We start from the raw sequence: 22,312 nt of genomic DNA on the forward strand, positions 1-22,312 counted from the left end.
TTGACTGCTTGTATGTTCCTGCATCCTGAGGCAGGTTCCTCTTGGGTCAGGAATGTGGGCAGAAGTGGTGGTCTCCCCTGAGGTCTCAGAATTGTCCCTACTTCTGAGAGTCCTGCTCTATCCCTCAAGGGATTTGGGTACAGAGAGCTGTGGGACCAGTTCAGTTCTGGGCACAGACAGAAACAGGAAGGTTCCTGCTGGTGGATGCTCCTATGTTCCTGTATCCAGAGGGCACTAGGCAGGTTCCTCTTGGGACATCAATGTGAGCAGAAGTGGAGGTCTCCCCTGAGTTACTTTCAAAATGTATCCAATTGACGATGACTATAACTTCCTTTTAAAAATTGGTTGCACATAGAAACAGCCATGTTCTTTGTTTCACTTTGTTTGTTTGAAACAGTTGTCTTCATACACCCTGTATAGCTGAAGACGACCTTGAATTTCTGATCCCTACTAAATGTTGAGATTAAAGATGTGTCTCCTAAGTGTGAGCCTCCATGTAGTCTAGCACGGAAGCGTTCTGAACAATGACTGTAGGAAAGCTAGACAAGTTTCCTAACAGTCGAGGTTAGTGCCCCGTGGTTGGACATCGCTGAGCAGCCTACAGCCAGCTCACTTGTTTTCAAATCACAATTTTATGGTTTTCCCCCAAAATAATTCATTTCTTACATTCTTTACAATTCGTGATGAGTAATTTAAAGGCTCCAAAATATTAAATAGACAACATTACTCTGCTCATTCTGGTAATGCCATAACTATCCCAAGCCTTTCCCTGCCTCCCTTCCCTTCTATACCAGATTGCCAAAAGTAATAGGATCTGCTCTCAGCAGGAGCGTCTGGCTAATCAAAACAAAATCTCTCTTGCAGATTCTTACAAACGCTTGGCTAGCTTTGACTATACTTAATGGGGGATGGTGACACACTTTTTTAACACAGCAAAGGATGGTTTTCTTTTTTTTTTTCCTTCAATAATTTATTTTTTATTCATTTAAATTCCTATCCCAACCCCCCTTCCTCCTCTCCTCCCAGTCCCACCCTTACAAGTCTCCCCCCACCATTGCACCCTCCTCTTCTCCTCAGAGAAGGAGGATACCCCCTTGGGTACCACCCAACCCTGGGACATCTAGTCCCAGCAGGACTAGCACAGGCTTAATTGTAAGTAAGGATAGACTAATGTAAGTTCTCAGGTATTTTAAATGCTAAGGAGGAAGCATAAATAAGGGTGGTAATGTCTCACATTGGTCAAAGAAGGATTTACTTACTATACCATAATGCATTTTAAAGATTCTAAAGATTATATTATTTTAATTACGTCTAAATGTGTGGGTATGTGTCTGTGGGACGTGCGTATGGTGGAGCCATGGGGGCAGAGGGGTTGGAGCTGGGGTTACAGGTAAGATGCCTGGTATGAGTGGTGGGATTTGAACTTGAGTCCCCTGTGCAAGAGCGTCATGCACTCTTAAGTGCTGAGCCATGTCTCTAGCCCAGATCCTTTGAACGAAACTCGATTTGCCTGATACTGCTTTAAAATACATTCTTGCTCGTGTTTCTTAGGCCATGATGGGACATGGAAAGGGTTATTTTTACTTTTTAATATCATTTACTTGTTTTGCAGATGCGATTCTGTTCACAATAGTGAAAGTATTTAAGTAGCTGCTGCTTGGCCAGCAGGTGAACTTGATGCTGTTTTACAGCCTGGGGAGTGGTGTTATTTAATCTAGGGATGATGTCTGTGGTCAAAAGAAAGCCTTGATTTCTTTGAGCTCTGAATTTCAGAAGCGACCATAATTGGGTGGGTGGGGGGTGGGGTAACAAAGCAAGTTGTTGGAACAGCGTACTGGGTGCGGTGCATGTGTGCTTGGCTTTGGCAGCTCCCAGAGCCTGAATCCCCCCTTTGCAGCTTCTACAGACCCGTCTGTCAGAACGGGGCTGCTATTTACTGCTTTGCTTTGTTCATAGCTGCTGCTGCTGCTGTTGTTGTTGTTGTTTTGTGGGAGCCTAAGCTACAAAGCATACTTGTAATCTTGAGGCAGTATAGCTTTCAAACAGTGGCTTCTGTTGAGGATGAGAAACAAAGACTTAGCATTTTTATGTGTTTTGTCTGAAGATGGCTTTGCCATTTGACCCTCGGTAGCAATTGATGGATCGCATACTCAAGTCTGCCGTCTTTCGGTTGATTCGAACGCATGACTTGAAGATGATTGAGAGCTGTGATTCTGTTCACAATAGTGAAAGTGTTTAAGTATCTGACACTTTGCCAGCAGGTGAATTCATACCACTTTCATTTTCTTCCAGATCCATGAGAAACTTCACTATTATGAGAAGCAGAGTCCGGTGCCCATTCTCCATGGTGCAGCAGCTTTGGCTGATGACGTGAGTATGCCTTTCTGGGTTTGCAGGATGTATCACCTGTGTCGCTGCCCTGAGTGGGACCCACCCCACTGCAGATAGATGTGTGCGATCCTTTGAGTGAAAACGAGAAGAAGTTGTGAATGTTTCCCAAATCTCCGTCATCACCACACGTGTGCTTTTTCTAAAATTGTGCATGGAAGTACCCTGATATTATGCCTTGGTGTCTGCATAATAGAAATTGTAGGCTTCAAATTCTGTGAGGAGAAAAACTGCCTGGCATCAGTGTTCTGTGCGGTTCACACAAGGGGAATGCTTTGGAGAAATAAAGACAAATGAGATAGTTACATTGCTGACAGTACAAAAAAAAATGACAGATACTAGGATAGAAATTGGGCATATTAAATCCATAAAGGGCAGGATTGTTTTGAAAATGAATTCTAGAGTATAGTCATGATTTATAGACATTAGACCATTCCAAATTGCCTTTATAACCAAAGAATAAATGTAAGAAGCATTTGGCATTGATGGAGTAGTTAATTTCCTGTCTCTATAATTTTATTTTAAGCCTTTGGAAGGGGAACTCACTTGCTGATTCCCACTGTTAACTCTCAGACGCAGATGAATAGAGAACCCACCTGGATAAACTGTAAGGGCGCGGAGCTCGACAACGAATGGGTTGATGTGTGGAGCGACTACTGCAGCTTCTTTCCTGCTCTTCAGTTGTGCTCCTGTTGCCATAGAGCAAACCATAACTCAGTGCTGTAGAGTGTGGGGGCCCCAGTAAAATAAACAAGTCAACTGTCTTCCAATTGACTTTATATCCTAATATGTAAGATAAAGGCATCCCTTTTGTGATCTCTGTGGACATGAGTGTGTTTTACCACCTGTCCCACGAAAAACATACTTGTGCAACACAGAACTCAGACATTTAAAGGGGGAATAAAGGTATAAAGATAGTCCTGTGAGTTGCTGCAATTACAGCTTATAAGAGCCTTAAAAGCCAGCATCAAAACATAGACCTCAGAGAGGTCTTAGAAATGTTTATGTGGAAACTAATGACCCCCTCCCAAGCAAATTATTGAAATTTCCTTTAAAGATTTATGTGTGTCTGTCTGTCTGTGTGAGTGTGTGTGTGTGTGTGTGTGTGTGTGTGTGTGTGTGTGTGTGTACCAGAAGAGGATGTTGGATCTCCTAGAGAAGCAATTGTATGCTGGGAACCAAGCTCAGGTCTGTTGGAAGAATAATAGACACTCTTCACTGCTAAGCCGTCTCTTCAGCCCCCGATTTTCCTTTCGATTGTTTTTCAAACAAACAAACAAACAAACAAACAGAATTCAAGACAGGGAATATCATTTAATGTGAGAGTGTGCCCCGACCATGTGACACATGGGTTCAAGGTTCAGAAGCTCCACAAATAGACACATTAGAATCTGTGTAGTTATAAACTACAGAATTTAATTTACCAGAATGATGTATTTAAATGTTAAAACACATGCATGTAGTGAGAAAAGAGCTATCTGTGTAGGTTAAAATTTGTATCTTAATAAAATGAAAGCAGGTTTGACATAGGATGAATCTATCAATTTTCTCTGATTTTGCCTTCTTGTATATTGTACCTCTCCACCATTGTGTCCTGCCAGCGTGGGGAAGACAGTGGAGACTAATGGAGTTCCGTGTGGTGTTTTAAGAAGAGAACATGAATGAATACACACACACACACACACACACACACACACACACACACATGTAATCATATAGTTCATAATTATCTCTTCTTAACTGTGTGTGTGTGTGCATTCTTATAGCATAAAATTGATTAGAAATCTTGCTAGGAAGTTTTTTCTCTTTTACATTTACCTTGTTTATAGTTGGCAAATGGGAATTTATATATTATGGGATGTGGTTAGTACCCCTGTACACACATGCACATTTCATAAGAATCATCTCAGGGCAGTTTGCTTGTCTGCCACCTCAACATACGTTTTTGCAGCGAGAGCATTCCATATTTTTTTAGTGTAGAACATGAGTGATGTCAAATTTCAGTCTTTTAAACCAACATGTAGGCATCCTTGATGGTTAGAGTAAAATACTGCTGTGTTTTGGTACCAGAGTAGTTGCTGAATAGTTCTGGGTTCTTGGTGAACTTGGCTCCTATTTAATAGACTTTGTAGACTGTGTACAGACGCATAATAGAAGCTACAGGCCATTGACCCTGTTAGGAGCGTTTAAGGTCTTTTTTACCCCAGCTCTGAACAGCATAGCTACTGTGGGTTTCTGGAAGCCCTGCGAGTTTCACCACCTCATCCAGGAGCTGTCTTTCTCTCTTTTTTTTTTTGTACACTGTCAAAGCTGATCCAGTCCTTTTTACAAATGGCCCTTTGTCTGTGCGCAGAAGACCATTCACAGAGATGAAGTGCTGGGATTTGCCCTCCTGGCAGTAAATCAGAAGGTGAATTGGCTGACGGGATTACTCCAGTTGCACTCAGCCTAGCCCGGAGAGAAGAACACAGATTGATGGCCTGCTTCGTTCCTGCTGACTTATCCTGTAGCTCTGGAAAGCAAACATTCAGTCGTGACACAGTGAACCTTACGGCATTCTGCACTCTGTTACTCATGTTGATGTAATTCCCTTGCAGCTGGCTGACGAGCTCCAGAACAAGCCACCAAACAGTGAGATCAGAGAGCTGTTGAAACTGCTGTCCAAACCCAATGTGAAGGTGAGAACACCATGGGGCCATGGTGTCTGTCTTCTCAACGGTGCTCCAGGGACCTGTGGGCAAGGTGCTTCATGCCTCCATATTCAGGGGCAGGCTCACTCAAATAGTGTGCGATCCCAACACCCCAAACCATATCAAGGAGAAAGAACTGATCCTCGGGTACTACGTACTTAAGAGTAGTGATGAAGCCTTTAACAGGACAGGACTGTAATGGCAAGCCACAGTCAGAGTTGACAAGTGTGATTTGCTTTGAAAGTTAGGTTTTCATTGACATGGTGAATTCATTTGATCTAGTAGGTGCAGAACAGAGGCCCAGCACACATTTCGGCATGGATTATTCCCCACAGCTAATTGATAATAGGTACTTTATTATCAACTTTACGGGAGGAGGATTTTAGCATCTCTGTTCCTCCTCACTTCGCATCCCCACTTCCTGTCCTTCATACTGATTTCTGTTTCAGGATCCCATCCCCTGTTAGAGTAGAGCAGTTCTCAAATATAAGCTTGCAAGACAGTAGTAGCCAGAGCTTGGGTCTCTTGTTTTCGCTCTTCCCTGGTTTGATCACTTATCTTTCCTCTACATGGGATGCAGCTAGAGAAGGTGATTCATGGTTTTCCTGCTCTTGGTCTGAGGTCTGAATTTACAGAATTTGATTTCGTCAAGTCCTGTGATGCAAACATTTGCACTGGACACCGCTGCCCTTATATATACATTGCTATCTCACCTGGACCCCATAATTAAACAAAGGGTTATTTTACGATGATTACTGATAATCATAGGATATTGCGTGGGCTTTATTTTTAAATATTATTTTATTCCTTGAGAATTTCATAAGATGGATTTTGATCATGTTGATTGCCCACCACCAACTTCTCCAAGTAGGAAAACCCTGATTTTACCCCCCTCTGGGAGAAATGTCTTTTGGGGTCATGCTGTACTTGCTCTTAAATTTACACTTTAAAAAAGATAGTGATGAATCAGAGTGGAAGTAAAATATCCATAGAGTATGATGTCTAATCCCTAGAGAGAATGTCTGAGCACATGCCTGGAATGAGTGAGTGGACTCTAAATAGCACCGTGAGGCGTAACGATTCGTAATGGTTGAGGAGTTAAACTTGAGTTCCAAAGCACAGTAACATTGGAGAAAATGTTGCTTGGAATTAGCATGCTTTGGGAAGGAAATTGCAGTCAGACAGTACTCTGAAGATTGCTATATCTGGTTTCATACTGCCTATTATTAATTTTCATCAGCCATGGCAGAGTGAGGTGAGCTGTGAGAAGCCAGTTAAATTCCTTAGCAAGACAATAGTTTGTTTCAAAAGTACTGAGCTGAACACAGTGTTTCAGATGAAAAAAATAAAGTATTTTGCTATTCTATCCAATAGTGTTTGAAGAGCAGTTAGCTAACAATACAGACATCATTCTGGATGGAAAATGACATTTGTTTTAAGAGTCAAGTGTTACCAATGGCATTGTGATATCAATTAGATAAAACTTCATAGTGATCGAATTGTTAAACTTCACCATGTGGAAAATACGTTAGTGGATGATCTATTTAGTTTTTATGTTTATGTAGCAACATGATCAAATCCTGGATGCAAGGTTAGCATGACAGTTGCATGCTCAAGAAGTGCATATGGAGAGCAAACAGGAGCCAGTCATGGTATTTCAGTGAGTGGGTTGCTCGGGGGCCAGCCAGCCTTGTGACAAGAGTCTTTCTTTTGATGTCTTAATGTTTGACATTGGTCTCCTTGAAGGGATTTACATAGCTACCAACTCTTGAATGTTACCTTTGTGGATAATTCTTCTCAAAAGATTGCCTTTAAAATAATTTTAGGTTTTTAAGAATGTAACCACTCAGTCCTTAAATCTTGGAAAGCAAGATAAGTAGAATGTAGAATCTGCATATGCAGTTCTGATGCAATGTAAACACTTCTTAAAGTTTTAGTGGATAAAGGAAATTACTTAATTTTACACTGCTGTTCTGTTTGAATTACTTCATTGACAGTACGGAGGGGAGGCCTAAGATGTACTCCAGACACACCAAGGGGTCCCCCCCCCAACATTTCAAGATTTATTCAATCAAATACATGGTCACTATAGAATAACAATATTTAGACCTCACAGGTCTGCCACCTTTTTGGGGGGCAGGTTTTATAGCTTATATTTAGTAACTTGCCAACAAAATGAGATGGATCTTTATCTATTCTTTCTTAAATGTCTACTCAGTGCCAGATTTGTGCCAGATTATCTGGATAGAACTTGTAGAGGATCTGTTTGGATAGTGAAGACGGTAGGAAATGCCAGTTTGGCTTGGAAGCAGTAAGTGAAATAAATATGGGAGTGGCTTTGGGTGTGGGGTAGACAGAAGCGGGCAGAGATGAGCATAGTAGGTTGGGGGTGGAGGGTGAAGTTGAATAGTACACAAAATCTTTCTAAAGAGGTTGTGAAGCAAGGAGCTGAGCTGGCCCTGTGTGGCCTGCAGTTCCAGTGCTGCCGTCACAAGAGGAGCGGAACGATAAGACCACCCTAGCTGTAAGCATGTTAAGAAATTTGGATCTCATTCTGAGTGGAGGGGAAGTCCTCGACAAGGAGGCAAGTAGCAAAGTGACAGGCAGCCCCTTGTGTGGAGTGCAGTGAGACAGCGCTAGCCCTACTGCAGAGGAGAGCCAGCTGTGTCTGTCAGGACTCGAGAGCAACTGCTGTGGCCCTGGTCAAGGTGGGCCACGAGTCATGCTTAAGGCATAACCTAGCACATATTGTTGGGATGAATGCATAATCAGAGGCAAAAAGTAAGAAAAATCCGTATTACAATGAATTCCTAATAGATTCAAGGTATATATAACGAACCACAGAGATATTAGTGAGGGTTAGAGGTGTAGTTCAGTAGAAGAGTATTTTGCCTTAGTGTCTTTGCGGTTGGGGGTTGATACCTAAAAACAGACACACGCACACACACGCACATGCACATACACACACACACACACACACGCACGCACACGCACATGCACTCGCACACTTTTTAAAGCATGATGAATATGCTGTGCAAATGGCTTAGATGTGCACTTTTTAGTAAGGGAAGCGTTGGTTGCTTACTTCTGTCTCTAAGCACTGTGCTTACAGCGCGGGGAATTTCAAGTAATGCAGAGTCAGTGAAAACTAGTCAGCGCTGGGAATTTTTATTGTTTTGTAGTACGTTCTGTAAGTCTTTTCTTTGTGTGCATCTGTGCATGTGTGTACGTGCGTACTTGTGTGTGCATGTCCATGTGTGTAAAGGTCAGGATAGTCTCACGGCTTTGTAGAGCACGCTACCTGATTCCTGATTCTACTTCCACACTTGCTATTGGAGCGCTGTAATTAGACACCCACCAACCTGTCTAGTTGGCTTGGGCTCTCAGGACACATTGGGGTCCTCATTCTTGCACAGCCTATATTCACGAAGCCTTCCCCCAGCTCCTTGACATTCTTTTTAATTTGCACATATAATTAAACTTTTTATTCATGTTCTCTCATTTATAGCCTATGACTGTACCCTGGTTCATCTTGCCTTTTGTAACCTCTCACTTCCTGAAGAGTGCTCGCTCTTTCTCCTGTGGCCTATGGCTGTGAGCTTTTCATAGTGAGGGAATAGTTTGTTCTTTGGCAGCATTAACTAAAGATTATGCCCAATGTTTTCTGCTTTGCTCACGGCTGAGCACCGAGCGCTAGGCCAACAAAGGCAGTCATTAGTGGATACAAACATCCACACACAGCTCCAGTAAGGGCGAATTAGTCTACATCATCCTGGTGCTCATGTTGGTAAAGCAGTAATGTGCTACCCACTCTAGAACATGGCATTATAATTTAGGGTGTCAGGGGAAATTGGGCAGATTAAAAAAAAAAACTAAAATAAAAAGTAAAGATTTGTCTTAAGCTTTCCAGAACATTTACTTACCAGAAATTACTCTCAGCCTAGACCTGAAGAACGGATAGACTTCATTAAAGGAGGCTGGAGGAAAAGTTGAGCTTCCTTCTGGATCTATTCTTCCTGATGAGAGGCGTTTAATTCTGTGCACCTGATAGACACTCGGGCCTAGAGCTGACTCCAGGGGTCCACAGCAGTGGCGAATTACAGGTCCGGTGTTCAATTTCCTGTAGACGCTTCTCTGAGCAGCAGGCAAACCCATCAGCTGTGATTGGTGGTTATGGTTATGGCGCATGGAAACACAATTTTTACCTCAGTTCTGTCTTTTGAGAGGAAGCTCTTTATGTTGAAGAATAAAATCACATCAGTGAAAGCAGGAAAATGGAGTGCCAAATGCCTTCTCATTGTCCAAAGTACAAAACGTTGCTAAGCTGCAATATTCCTCAAGCAAAGCTGTTGAGAGTGACGAACTTGAAATCTGCAAACTCGTATTTGAATTTAGACATAGAAACAAGTCCGCCCCCGCCCCCAAAATAAGTAGCTGGCGTTGTTAATATTACCTACAATATTGTAGCATTTCAACATGTTTTCACGAGTCGTCTGTTGTTCTCAGTGCCGGGTGTGGCTGACACTGAGACAGAGTGAGCATTTCACACTGGTCCTTCCCTGCTCTGGGTAGAGCATTCGCTTCCTCCAAGGGAGGCCGGCTGCTGATTCACTAAAAGCTCCATCTTACTGAGAGTCTTCTCTGCTGTGAGGTATTTCGCTGGGGATAGAACGCTAGCTTCAGTGTCCTTTTAGATATTTTAAAGGTGCCACACTGCTGCTCTGTGTTATTTTTTGGCTGATGGAAGTCACATCCATCATCAACCTTTTATGTGTTTTATGTGTTTTGGGTTTTTTTTCCCTGGCACATGATTTTAGAATTTTGTCATGTTTTCAGCAGTTTTATTTAGTGTTTCTTTACATGTATTCAGGTACTTGACCTTCATGAACATGTGAGTTTATTATTTTTTCACTAAATTTGGAACTTTTTTTTCCATACTTTCTGAAAAATAGTCATACTTCTTCAGAGAGTCTGAGTACCTATTTTAGGCTATTTAACATCCGACACTTAACCTGTTATTCCATTTTGTCTGCATATATGTGTATCATGTTCTCTGGTGGCCCTGGGGCATGTGCCCTGGGACTGGAGTCACAGTTGTGAGTCATCAAGCAGGTACTGGGAAGTAAACCTAGGTCCTCTGGGAGAGCAACCCACGCTCTTAACTGCCGAGCCATCTCTTTAGCCCCTTAATATATTTTTATTCTTGCTTCATTTTGGATAGCTTACATTGCTTTATCTTCTGCAGAATTATTTTCTCTTTATGTACCTATCATATGGTATACATGTGTGTGGTGGTGTGTATGTGTGTAGTCTCACATATGGAGATTTCGAGATGGAGTCTTGCTTGTTTCTGATGATTCACAGCATGCACCAGGCTAGCAAACCCATAAGCATCTGGGTGATTCTGCTGTCTTCCCCAGGGGTTTATGGGGATTGCAAATGGGGATTAGATACTCACCACCTCACCTGTTTTCATGTGGGCCCTGGGGATCCTGAGGTCATCAAACTTAATTTTACCTATTGAGCCATCTCCCTGACCTGCAGTAATAGCTTTTAATACATGTGATTTGAATATGCGTGGCCCATGGGAAGTGGCACCGTTAGGAGATCTGGCCTTGTAGGAATAGGTGCGGCCTTGTTTGGAGGAAGTGTGCCACTGTGTAGTCAGGCTTTGAGGGCGCCAAGGCTCAAGCCCCATGCAGTGTGGAAGAGACGCCCCTCCTGGCTGTCTGGGGAAGACAGGTTCCTCCTAGCTGCGTTTGAATCAAGATGGTTCTTCTAGCATCAAGTCAGCCTGCATGGTGCCTTGCTTCTCGCCATGATGATAGTGGACTGAACTTCTGTAACTATAAGCCAGCAGCATTAAACGTTTGCCTTTGTAAGAGTTGCCTTGGTCATGGTGTCTCTCCATAGCAATGGAACACTGACTAAGACAATACCCTTGACTTGTTTTTAGCTGTTATACCTCTGAGTAATTTCAGAATTTTGTTCTGGTGCTTCATTTTTCTTTCATCCTTATGAGTAATGCTTTCTTTGACATGCCCGGTAAGTTTTGATTGATCTGTAGTCGAGTGTGTTTAATATTAAGTACAGTAGTGTTCTTATAGGCAATACCTGTGATTCTTTTTCTGTCATACAATTAAGTTACTTGGATGAGATGAGTTTTGGTTCTCTGAGGTTTACTTTGTTTTTCCATTCCCCCCTGGTTTACATTTTCTTTTCATTCAGTTAGCATGTGCCAGCTTTTAATCTTGGTGTTATTTTTTAAAATGCTATATTTCAGGTAACCCTCCCCAGTCATGAGGATTCCGGGCAGTGAAAACCAGGAGCTGTTCTTGCCCTGTGCAAGCTGCAGAGGTTTTTGCAGGCTGTGCAGGCTGTGTTCATCTTTTTCCTGTTGCTAAATGAAATATTTGAAGCTAGGTATTAGGAGAGGAGAGGGTGGGGGGAGGGAGAGGGAGAGAGGAGAAAAGTTAAGTCAAAGTTTTAGAGGCACATTCCACCAAGCCCTGGTTGAATCTATTTGAAAAATGCTGAACCTGTACCGTATACATACAAAAGTTAATTTTTGTCACCATCTACTAAATAGTACAATACAACAGTTGTGCTGAGTAGAAGGAATCTAGGGGTGTTTTAAGCCTGTGTAGGTGCACATACACTTGTGCATATCTCACAGTGTTTTATGTCCCTCGCGAGCATCTGACAACTTTGAGATTAATGTGGTTCTCGAACTCAATCCTCTGAGATGCAAAGGACAGTTGGTGCACATGTGAGAGTTATTTAAATTGTTTAATTTAAAAATCGATACCATCTTGCCGTCCCAGAGCTTCTGATTTATTGATAGCTGGTATCAGCAATGAAATGGTGTAAAATATCAAATATAATGCAAGTACAATTATGTATTTCTAATGTAAGCCTAGGCAAATACAATGCTGAGGCCAAGAAACCCAGGAATGGGGCTGGGATATAGCTTGGCGTTTAAATGCTTATACCCCTGGGACCCGTGTGAAGCCAGGCTTGGTAGTGTGTTGCAGACAGAAGCATTCAGAAGCTGGTGGGCCAGCTGGATTGGTATGCACACCCACCAGAGAACGAGTCCCTCTCCAGCACAGTGGAGGGCCGTGACTGACAGCACATGTTGTCCTAACTTCCACAAGTGTGCTGTGTGTTAGTATATGTCTGTACACACACTCATCACACACACAAACACATTCAAAATAAAAATAAAATAATAAAAGCAAACACACCATTTAAAACAACCAAGCAGCATCCTTCTGTCGTGGTTGTTTTGGCCAGGCCTCTATGTAAAGGAATTACTTAAGATGCAGAAAGAAGGAAGTGATAGACTCATAGAGAAGCTATTACAGTACCTTCTGTAGGCATGGCAGTGGTGACGCAGAGTCTGTCCCATCTTATCCTTGGTGTTGTAGCATGACAGAAACCATAGACAGTGCAGGGACCCAATAGTATGATAGCTGCCATCAAACTTCACAGAAACAGGTGGTATAGTTTGCTCGGCTTTGAGTTAGATTAGAAAGATGGAAATAGGTTTTGAATATATTTGGGAAGTATTTTTAATAAGCTATGAACTGGATGTTCTGACTGGAGGGAAGAGGAGAACAGGATCCCTGGGCCTCTTGCTAGAGTCAGGTATGGGCAGTGCAGCAAGCGAGACCTCTCAGATGCATTAATCTGAAGTAGGACATGCAGAGTTCCAGCATTTTCTCCCCTCATTGATCTATATGTCACAATGTTATGAAATACTTTTATTCTTTATATGTACCCATTACACAAAAAAAGTCAGAAACCAGTGAATAGTGGAACTGACTAATTCTCTGTTGACAGGAGGAAAATGTATACAAACACACATGCACACGAGAGGGAGGAGGGAATATTATGTATAAACTCATTATATATGGAAGATGACCTTGAATGTCTGATTTTCATGCCTCTAGCCCCTGGGTGCTGGGATTATAGACATATACCACCACACTTGGTTCATACAATGTTTGAGAGCCATCTCAGGCTTTCATAGACACTGAACAAGCACTGAGTTACATCTACAACTGAGGGGGGGTATATATAAATATATATACACATATACATATATTGTAAACACCCATATGTCTCAGTGTCATATGACTCTGAAGACCAGAGTTTAGATCAAAACATGTTATAAAAGGGTGTGGCAGCTACCTCTAATCCCAACTCAAAGAAATTAGAGATCACCCAGGAAGCTGTCTGGCCAGCCTCGCTGAAGCATTGCTCATCTCTGGGTTCAGGGAAAAGCCCTGCCTTCCATACATACAGTGGACAGGGATCAAGGAAGACACCTGACATTAACCTCAGGCCTCCACAATGCACACAAATGAAGCCATGGCCTGTGTGTGCTCACATACATATGCACAAACGTGAATACATGCATGTATGTTACACAGACATATATATAAAAGTGTTTTTCAATTTTAAAGAAACATGGGCAGTATCTCAAGCCTCTGTTGGCTCATCAGCAATGTGTCTGTGTCCTCATTTTTTCCAAAAGGAATACCCAAGACCTTTGCCCCTGCTGTTACCCTACAGGGATTACTAGAGTATATACGGTTAGAACAAATTTAATGCAGATTGATGCCAGATGTCAGTGGTACTGGAAGTGGAGGTGCAGGTCCAATGGAGTAGGTCTGCCTTCCAGGACCGCCTCGCCCGACTGCCTGAGCCGAAGACACCCAGCCTCGAATGGTTTCTTTACAATTAACATGCCAATAGCACAATGCTGCTTTGTGTTTATTTGTACTTCAATGTTTCATATCTGATGAATTCTTCATGAACCTTTCGTTTTACAGGCTTTGCTGTCAGTGCACGATACTGTGGCTCAAAAGAGTTACGATCCTGTATTGCCTCCCATGCCTGATGATATTGATGACGAGGAAGACTCTGTGAAAATCATCCGCCTGGTTAAGAACAGAGAGCCCCTGGTGAGACTTTGCATTTCGTCTTCAGACATGAGTATATCTCACAGGGAGCCAAATCACATGAGCTTAGAGTATTTGTACTTCTCTTTAAGATATGCTTCTTCTGGGTCCCTACACCTTACAAGTAAATGGGACGTCTGCATCCAGAGGATATGACTTAGAATAACTAAGAAAATCCAAATAAAGTAATAGGCATTCTGTTGCTTTTTAATAGCAATAATCTTGAAATATAACCTACTGACATGCGTAAGAGAAAGTTTAGCACGTAGCCAAGTATGCCTGATTGGAAATTAAATGATGCAGTTGAAAATGGTGCTTTGGGCTATTCTGGAACACTGATTTATTTTAAAATACTGAAGAGAAATTAACCTGGCATCTAACATTTGACAATATAAATAGAGCTGTTTATTTTGGCATTCGAATTCCTGTGGTGTTAAGCCCCGCAGCAAGGGACCTGGGACTGGTAGAATAATGCCGCATTTGCACCCAAAGAAGTCATGTCCTAATCCTTGGAGCCCTGGGTGAACTCTGTTATGAATCTCAGGAAACACAGAACAGAACAAAACAAGAAAACCCAGAGTATCCAAAGGGATATTTTGTTTTCATGATGTATGTCTGTGTCCAGCTGGTTGTGAACCACCATGTAGGTGCTGGGGATTGAACCCGGGTCTTCTGTAAGAGTACCCCATACTTTTAACCACTGAGCCACCTTGCCAGCCTCCTCTCATGGAATATATTACAAGGACAAAATGAATCGAGCAAGTGTTCCAAAAGTAAATCGATCTAAGATGGATAGCTTAAAGAAAAAAATGGTTTGCGTGAGTTGGAAGAGATTTAAGAGTTTTAGAATCCTTAACTGTGCTGAAGCACTGAGTGGCATGTAGCTTGAGATCGTACACTCTAGGGAGTATCCAAAGGACAGTTGGCTTGCCTGCTCCCCTGACTTGTTCCTCTTTGTAGTAGTCTCTAGTTTTTCCAGGTAAGAGTTATCTTACACCTCTGTCGTACAGCCCAGTTCACAGATCTTCCCATAAATGCCTTTTTTCTTCTTCCACCATTTTTTTTTGTTTGTTTTGTTTTCCATGAAAGGGTGCTACCATTAAAAAAGATGAGCAGACCGGAGCAATCACCGTGGCCCGAATCATGCGGGGAGGAGCTGCAGATAGAAGTGGTGAGAGCGTCTTTGGTCATTGAAGACGAACAAGTTGTATTGGGTTCTGAGAGTAATTAAGTGGGTAACAGTCTTTTGATCCAATATAGCAGAACCAAGAATAAGATGTTTCCCACTATGTTGAAATGTAGACACCATACAAATAAACGGTAGATGAATCGACCTCTGTGGTCTTAGCTTATACAGTCTTCCACAGGTTTCTCCACAGTGGTGAGGTCAAGCCTGTTGTCTTGGCCATTCTAGTCAGGTGTTTCTACCACAGAAATAGAGCCCTCACCTACCAGTTATAGTATGACCCATTTTACTCCTTCTGATATGAAAAATGAATACTAGTTAGTGCATGCAGTTTTTAAAATGAATTTACAAATTTTAGGTCGTGGGAGAATAGCTTAGTTAGAAAAATGTTTGTCATACAAGTATGAGGACTAGGTTTGATCAACAACATACACATTAAAATCCAAGTATGGTGGCATGAGTGTATCATCTCAGTTCTGGAGCGTTCTAGAGACCAACTAGCATAACCAGACCTTGGTGTATTCCAGGCCAGTAGGAGATCCATTCTCAGACACTAGATAGTTTCCCTCTTAAGTTACAATGCCAGATTTGACGACCGCTGGTCTGTGTACATACATGCAAACATGATATGCATGACATGTACACAGTCGTACCCAATAAAAACAGTGAGTAATAAAAATGTGTTACTTTCTAAGGTATCGGTCATTAGCATTTCTAGATAGAGACCATGGTCCTGTTATCTGCTTGTGCAATAGTTATCACCAGAGACATGTAGAATCAACACGCATGAGGTGTGAAGGCCTCCTTTGGGCACTGACGTCACTTTGAGGAGCGGCCGCCGGTGGAATGTTGGGCACAGTCACAAGTCACAGTGTTGTGTGGCTCTACTCACTTACTGGGTTTTGTATTTGTCAGGTCTTATTCATGTGGGCGATGAGCTGAGGGAAGTGAATGGGATCCCAGTGGAAGATAAGAGGCCCGAGGAAATAATACAGATTTTGGTAAGCTGTTACCTTTTCTGTAAATCCAAGGTTTCTCAGCCTGACTTGAATTCAGCCCTTCAGATTCACAGTGCTGACCTCATACTTAGAAATGCATCTGTGTTTAGCGTCAATATGCTCCTGTACCAAGTGAATGTAGGCAGAAGTAACGACCTGCTGACGTGCTGTGAGGGTGGAATGAGGTCATTACTGTGGAGTTTCTGATCATTGTCAACATGGCGCCGAACTGCTTGTGTGAGGCTCTTTCTGCCCCATTCTCACAGTGTTAAAACTCCAATGAAACTGTTTTGAGCATAGGAATTGTTAAGTCTTCAGGTTTAGGGCTGAGATGGAGACTGCCTCTTTCTATACAAAAATTACAAACCTACAGCAATAGAAAGATGACTGAGGACCTCCAACAGATGCCTTTATAAATGTCCACCAACAAGGTCTGCCTTGGTCTGAGGCAATCAGCAAGTATCTGTGGGCCATGGAATTACCGTTTTAATTAAATGGGAGTAGACACTCAGTCTGTCTTTAAATCTTTCAGTGGATTTGTTATACAGCTGTTTCCCTTACTACCAGAAGAGAACCAACCTGCTGTGCTTAGTTATTTTCTAGTGCATATTGCTTCCAGGCAAATCTCGCTCATAGTCATAACCACAGGAAGGACAGTACCCGGTCTCAGGTTTTTATTTCGCCAACTGTGGAGGCCGATGCGTAAATGCCAGGATCTCATCCTTGTGTCAGCTGTTCTGGTGACTGACCATTGTGCTCACTTCGAGCCTCGTTCCTATTGTGTGCCTGTGTCTGTTTTGACTAATGTACCATGGATGGCAGTAGATGTAGTAATATCTTAAATGCACAGGTTGAAAAGTGGACATGTGACCTTGAGGTGACGTGACACACTTTAGAGCTTTCTCGTGTTTCCGGGATTTCTACAGACATAGTTTTCTGGCTTCTTCTGAGGAGAATACCAAGACTTTAAATTCCTAGATGTGTTTAGCTCTGTACCCATCTGTTGTATGTTCTCCTTACCTCCAGCAATGACCTTTTCTTTGATCCCCGATACCAGAGTCAGTCCCAGGGAGCAATTACATTTAAGATAATACCCAGCACCAAAGAGGAGATACCTTCTAAAGAGGGCAAGGTGAGTCTTTAAAATATTGTTTGGGTGAGGGATTTAATGTTATTTTTTTTTTAATCTACTTTGAAAAGTCCCATTTCTTACATCTAAGTTGCGAGAATGCAGACGGACACATTTACCTCTTCTGTTTTTCCCTCCTTCCCAGATATTTATCAAAGCCCTCTTTGACTATGATCCTAAGGAGGACAAGGCGATCCCATGTAAAGAGGCAGGCCTGTCTTTCAGGAAGGGTGACATTCTTCAGATTATGAGCCAAGATGATGCGACGTGGTGGCAGGCTAAGCATGAAGGTGACGCCAACCCCAGAGCGGGCCTGATTCCCTCGAAGCACTTCCAGGAACGGTGAGCCGCCAGCGTAGCACAGTGACCTTTCTTCAAATGACTTTCTGCCTCCTGCAGGGTATCACTGTTGCGTAGTTATGATAAAAATGAGCTTTAAACCCTGCCTGTGAACCTGTTACCCCTCGGGTTTGCATTTGGAGCTCTGTTTTGTCTAGCTCTATGAGTAATGACCAAAAGTAATATGGGGTTCTGCTATGAAACCAGCAGACGCTCACACATTAATATCTGGGTTTGTGCTGCAGGGATAGATGGAATGGAGTCCTTCAGGAAAGGCGGGTCATTTAAAATAGCAGATTTAGTTCATTTGGAGTGATCATCTTAGGTTTCTTCAAGATCATCCTTATGAATTTTATATTTTGGTGCTGTGTTAACCTTGAACCTGGGCTGAAAGTTGATAGGCACATTGACCTTTTCTTCCCCCAGGAGACTGGCTCTGAGACGACCAGAAATAGTAGTTCAGCCTCTGAAACTTTCCAACAGGAAATCATGTAAGTTTGTTAATAAGAATGCACAGTAACCTGATCCTGCTGTTGGTTTTTGACTATTAAAGCAGGTGCCCTGGGGAGGAGGGGTCGTGGTGTCCTGCAGTAGCTCTTGGGCCATCATTTCTCAGAAACCCAACACAGAGGTAATTCACAGTAACGTGATATCTTTGCAAGAAAAAAAAATGTGGTAGATTGCTCAATGTAATATGCGACTCGCTGTCCGAGACAGTCATCAGTAACTTTCAACACTTACAGACTGCATACGTAGAGCCTACAGCACAACCCCATTCCCCCCACCCCCAAACCAGGGCGTTTGGGGTAAATATTTCTCAGTAAAAACTCAGTGACAGAATAAGCCTATCATTTTCCTGGGCACAAAAGCATTTGTGCCTAAGAACAACCATGCTTCTTAAACCTTTTTATTTATAAATCACAACTGTGAACGTCATCTCATGTGCAGAGTTCCTACCAGACCAGATGGAAGAAAATGAAAGTAAGAAGAAGGATTGTGTAGAACTACGGAAGGAGAGAGGGCTTGGGACACTTTTTCTTTTAGTTCATCCTCCCCTCTGCTTTTCTTTATTTCCCTCTTTCACCCCCTCAAGTTTCCATCTCATACACTTCATCTCTGTAAATGTTTCATGTGTCTGGGCATTTTAAGAGGAAAAAAAAGAAAAAAAGAAAAAAACCCGGACCCTCCCTCCTTTAAAAAAAATCATAGAGATTGCATGTTAAAAAGCGAAAGGAACAAATGAATGGCCCTGAAATTTTATCCCAACATCTGTTTTTAGTATTGCTGCGTTTTTCACATCTCCTGTTATTTCCTTCAGTTTGTAGACACTTACAGCCCAGGAATCACGTAGTAAGAAAGCCAAGCTACAGCTGAGAGTAAATCTCACACAAGCCAGTGTGGGGCACACACAGCTGCATCAAAGCCTGCTTGCTTTTTGCTGCTGTTCAGTTGGGCTGGGGGAGACACTCTCCTAATGCATGTGGAGTTCTGAGAGGTCAGAAAGCCTGAAGCTCGATGCTGCCTTGTTTCTAAGTGAGGTGACCTTTGATAGTTAGCTCTTCCGTCTTTGAGGAACTAAGCCTGTACGTTGGTGGGGAGTTCGAGTGGTTGGAATATATTCAGTACTTTCCAGGTGAAATATGCCACTAAACATTGAGGGAAATGAGACTACACTCAAATTTGAAAAATGTACTCATCTTTGAACTGTAGGCAGCTTAGAACCATATCGTTTGAGGTAGTTAGGAATTCCCACTTTTTTGAAAATGGACTAAGTATATGTTTTTTTCAAAGAAATATGTAGAAGGGATAGCTTTTTAATTGTTCTTTCAACTTAGTATAGATGTGTGTGGCTTTGAGTGTGTGTGTGCCTGTGTGTGTGTGTGTGTGCCTGTATGTGTGCGCCTGTGTGTGTGCCTGTGTGTGTGTGCCTGTGCCTGTGTACCTGTGTGTGTGTGCCTGTGTGTGTGTATGTGTGTGTGCACATGTGTTTAGAGTGTTGGTGTAAGCATAAGATGTAATGGAGGCTTTTTGTCCATTGTTTGGCATCATTTCATTTTTATGTTAATATTTAAATATTTGGACCTTTTAAGTATTTATTCAAGAGGTATCTTTACCACATTACCCTCTTAATTCATTTGTTTGGTTGGTTGATTTCATTTCTGATTCCCATTCAAATGCCCCAGGAGCACACTTGTGTGGCAGAGCTCTTACCTGCCCAGTAAAACACTTAGCTGCCCAGCTCTCCGCTTGGGCTTCCAGTCTCAGCGTACAAAACAAGAAGGAGACAAACGTGACTTCACTTCCTGCCCTTTTTCTTCTTCCCTTTCTTTCTTTCCTTCCCCCAGTCTTCTTGGGTTTTTGAGCCCGGGTCTCACAGTGTGGCCCAGTGTGACATCAACCTTGAGGGCCTTCTGTCTCGGCCTCCCCAGTGCTGAGATTACAACCACTGTTCTGAATTTCCCTTCTTTTGGACCTTGATTTTTATTCACTAAGAAATGTGTTACTCACTAAGAGATGGAAAATCTGCCCAAGATTATCTAAATAAACCATCGGCATCTACTTAAAAATAGCGTTTCTCATAGAGAATAGGTCTCTGTGACTCTTGAGGAAAGCTAGTGTCTTTTATTCTCCAAGTTTGAAGTTCTGCTTGAAATTCCTGTGGCAATTGTCTACAGAAATGGTTGCATTAGCTTTGAATTTAGAAACATGTTAAACTCTATTGTTCTTTTTTCTCCAAGCAGAACTTTGTTAGGACTGCCTGTTCATGTGCTGAGTAGAGTTTTAGAATGAGAAAGCCCGATTGTCACAACCTTTTCCAAGTTTCAGGACAGTTCTGGGAAGAAAAAAAATGTTGATCGAAATGATGTGAAATGCTGGAAGAAAAGTAATTGATGAGGTCAGCGGACATGTGCTGCTCTTGCAGAGGACCAGCTTCGGTTCTGAGCACACCCTACAGCTCCCAGCTGCCCCTTACTCCAGCATCAGGTCCAACAAGTTCTTCTTGGACACCCATAGATATGCACACAGACATACGCACATCCACAAAAATACATCTTTTAAAAAAGAGACCTTAGAAGTAGTGATTTGTAACTATGAAAAAAAATACAATTAAGGAAACAAGAATTCTGAGCTAGGGTCTAGGTTTGGACTTTCTCTGCCGCCAAAGATAGTCTTGAACTCCTGATCTCCTGCCTCCTCTTCCTGAGTTCTGGGAATAGAGGTGACCGTACCACATGATTACCTTAGGAAGTGTGGGCATGGAACCCAGGGTGCTGTGCGTGTTGTAAAACACTCTATTGGCTAAGTTATATCCACAGTTCCTAAATTTTTTTTTTTTTTTTTGGTTCTTTTTTTCAGAGCTGGGGACCGAACCCAGGGCCTTGCGCTTCCTAGGCAAGCGTTCTACCACTGAGCTAAATCCCCAACCCCTAAATGTTTTTTTTTTTTAACCTAAAATTTTAAGTGTGCTTGAGACCCAGAGAAGTACAGCCTACACTGAAGTACTAAATGTCTGGGTGTAATGACACATGAAATCACTTTGTCACCTCTTATCACTCTGTGCTTGTGGCACTGTAATGTTACTTCTTATTTGATTCTTAAGTATGTCATAATCACGGGAAAAATCCTTGGACGATAATTCTAGAACCCACAGTGACTTGGTTAGTATCAAGATGGAATGCGAAAGAAGGTAAATTCTAGTAGTGTTGTATTTGTGTTTGTCTCTGTGCTAAAGTCTTGTTCCAAGTGCCAATGAAAATAAAATGTAACTGTTTGAAAAATAGTATTGATACTGATGAGCTCTCCCCTGAGTGTTTGTGTGAGTTACTTTACCTTTGATGGTGGATCCATCGCTTACCAACCAAGAGATATCAATAGTATGCAGAAATCAGGCTTCTTAACCAAGTGTTTGCTCCTTACCCATTCCTGAAACCTAATAACCCTTACAATGAAAGTACTGGGAGCTTGATACGGAGATCCTCCCGCTCTCTGCCTCCTCCCCATTTTGAAAATTTGTTTAAACAATAAAAACAGTATAGAAAAACTTCCCACTGTTTTTTATAATAACTCTGTACTGGTAACATAGACAGAAGGACAGAGATAGATGTCCAATGGGCCTTCTTTGATATGACATCAAGAGGCAACAGCTTAAGTTCTACATTTGGGTAAGTGTCCCTAGTAGCACATGCGAGTGGTTGGCGGTGGAGTCTTGGCAGCCTGTAATTCTTCTGTTGGCATAACTTATTTTGTGCTTCATTTGCATGTATAAGTATAATATATCAACTCCCTCTACTCACATGCAGACCCATGCTGTGGATGAAACCCAGGACCTTGTGTTTGCAAGCAAATGCTCTACCACTGAGCTATGTCCCCATATCTCAGTTCATTTTGTAAAAAGGTCATCCAAGTTTCTTTAGTTGAAATATTGTTAAGTCCTTTTCTCTAGAAACATAGTCATGGTAGCTAAGAATGGCCGTCCTAATTGTATCCAGATATAATATAATTCTGATTCTGTATCTATGGCCTTTGTAGAGGATGATAGGGAAACTTCTGTTTCATATCAAGTATTTTACAGCAGAATATCAAAGTATGGTTTCTATTTTTAGTACCTAATT

The 22,312-nt window shown here is 42.1% G+C and overlaps 1 protein-coding gene across 1 annotated transcript in view; it reads left to right on the top strand.

Moving 5' to 3' along the window:
• The first annotated feature begins 1,357 nt into the window (after positions 1–1,357).
• The window catches only part of Mpp7 (membrane palmitoylated protein 7), an 88,906-nt gene continuing 67,951 nt past the window's right edge, over positions 1,358–22,312 (top strand). Inside the window, exons 1-9 of the mRNA XM_032885218.1 lie at positions 1,358–1,390; positions 2,293–2,370; positions 4,986–5,066; positions 13,919–14,050; positions 15,137–15,218; positions 16,149–16,234; positions 17,289–17,363; positions 17,506–17,702; positions 18,126–18,190. Coding sequence (XP_032741109.1) covers positions 1,358–1,390; positions 2,293–2,370; positions 4,986–5,066; positions 13,919–14,050; positions 15,137–15,218; positions 16,149–16,234; positions 17,289–17,363; positions 17,506–17,702; positions 18,126–18,190 — 829 coding nt within the window. The remainder of the gene's footprint in view (positions 1,391–2,292; positions 2,371–4,985; positions 5,067–13,918; positions 14,051–15,136; positions 15,219–16,148; positions 16,235–17,288; positions 17,364–17,505; positions 17,703–18,125; positions 18,191–22,312) is intronic.

Source organism: Rattus rattus, chromosome 14 (genome assembly GCF_011064425.1).
Source record: "Rattus rattus isolate New Zealand chromosome 14, Rrattus_CSIRO_v1, whole genome shotgun sequence".
In the NCBI taxonomy this organism is placed as follows: domain Eukaryota; kingdom Metazoa; phylum Chordata; class Mammalia; order Rodentia; family Muridae; genus Rattus; species Rattus rattus.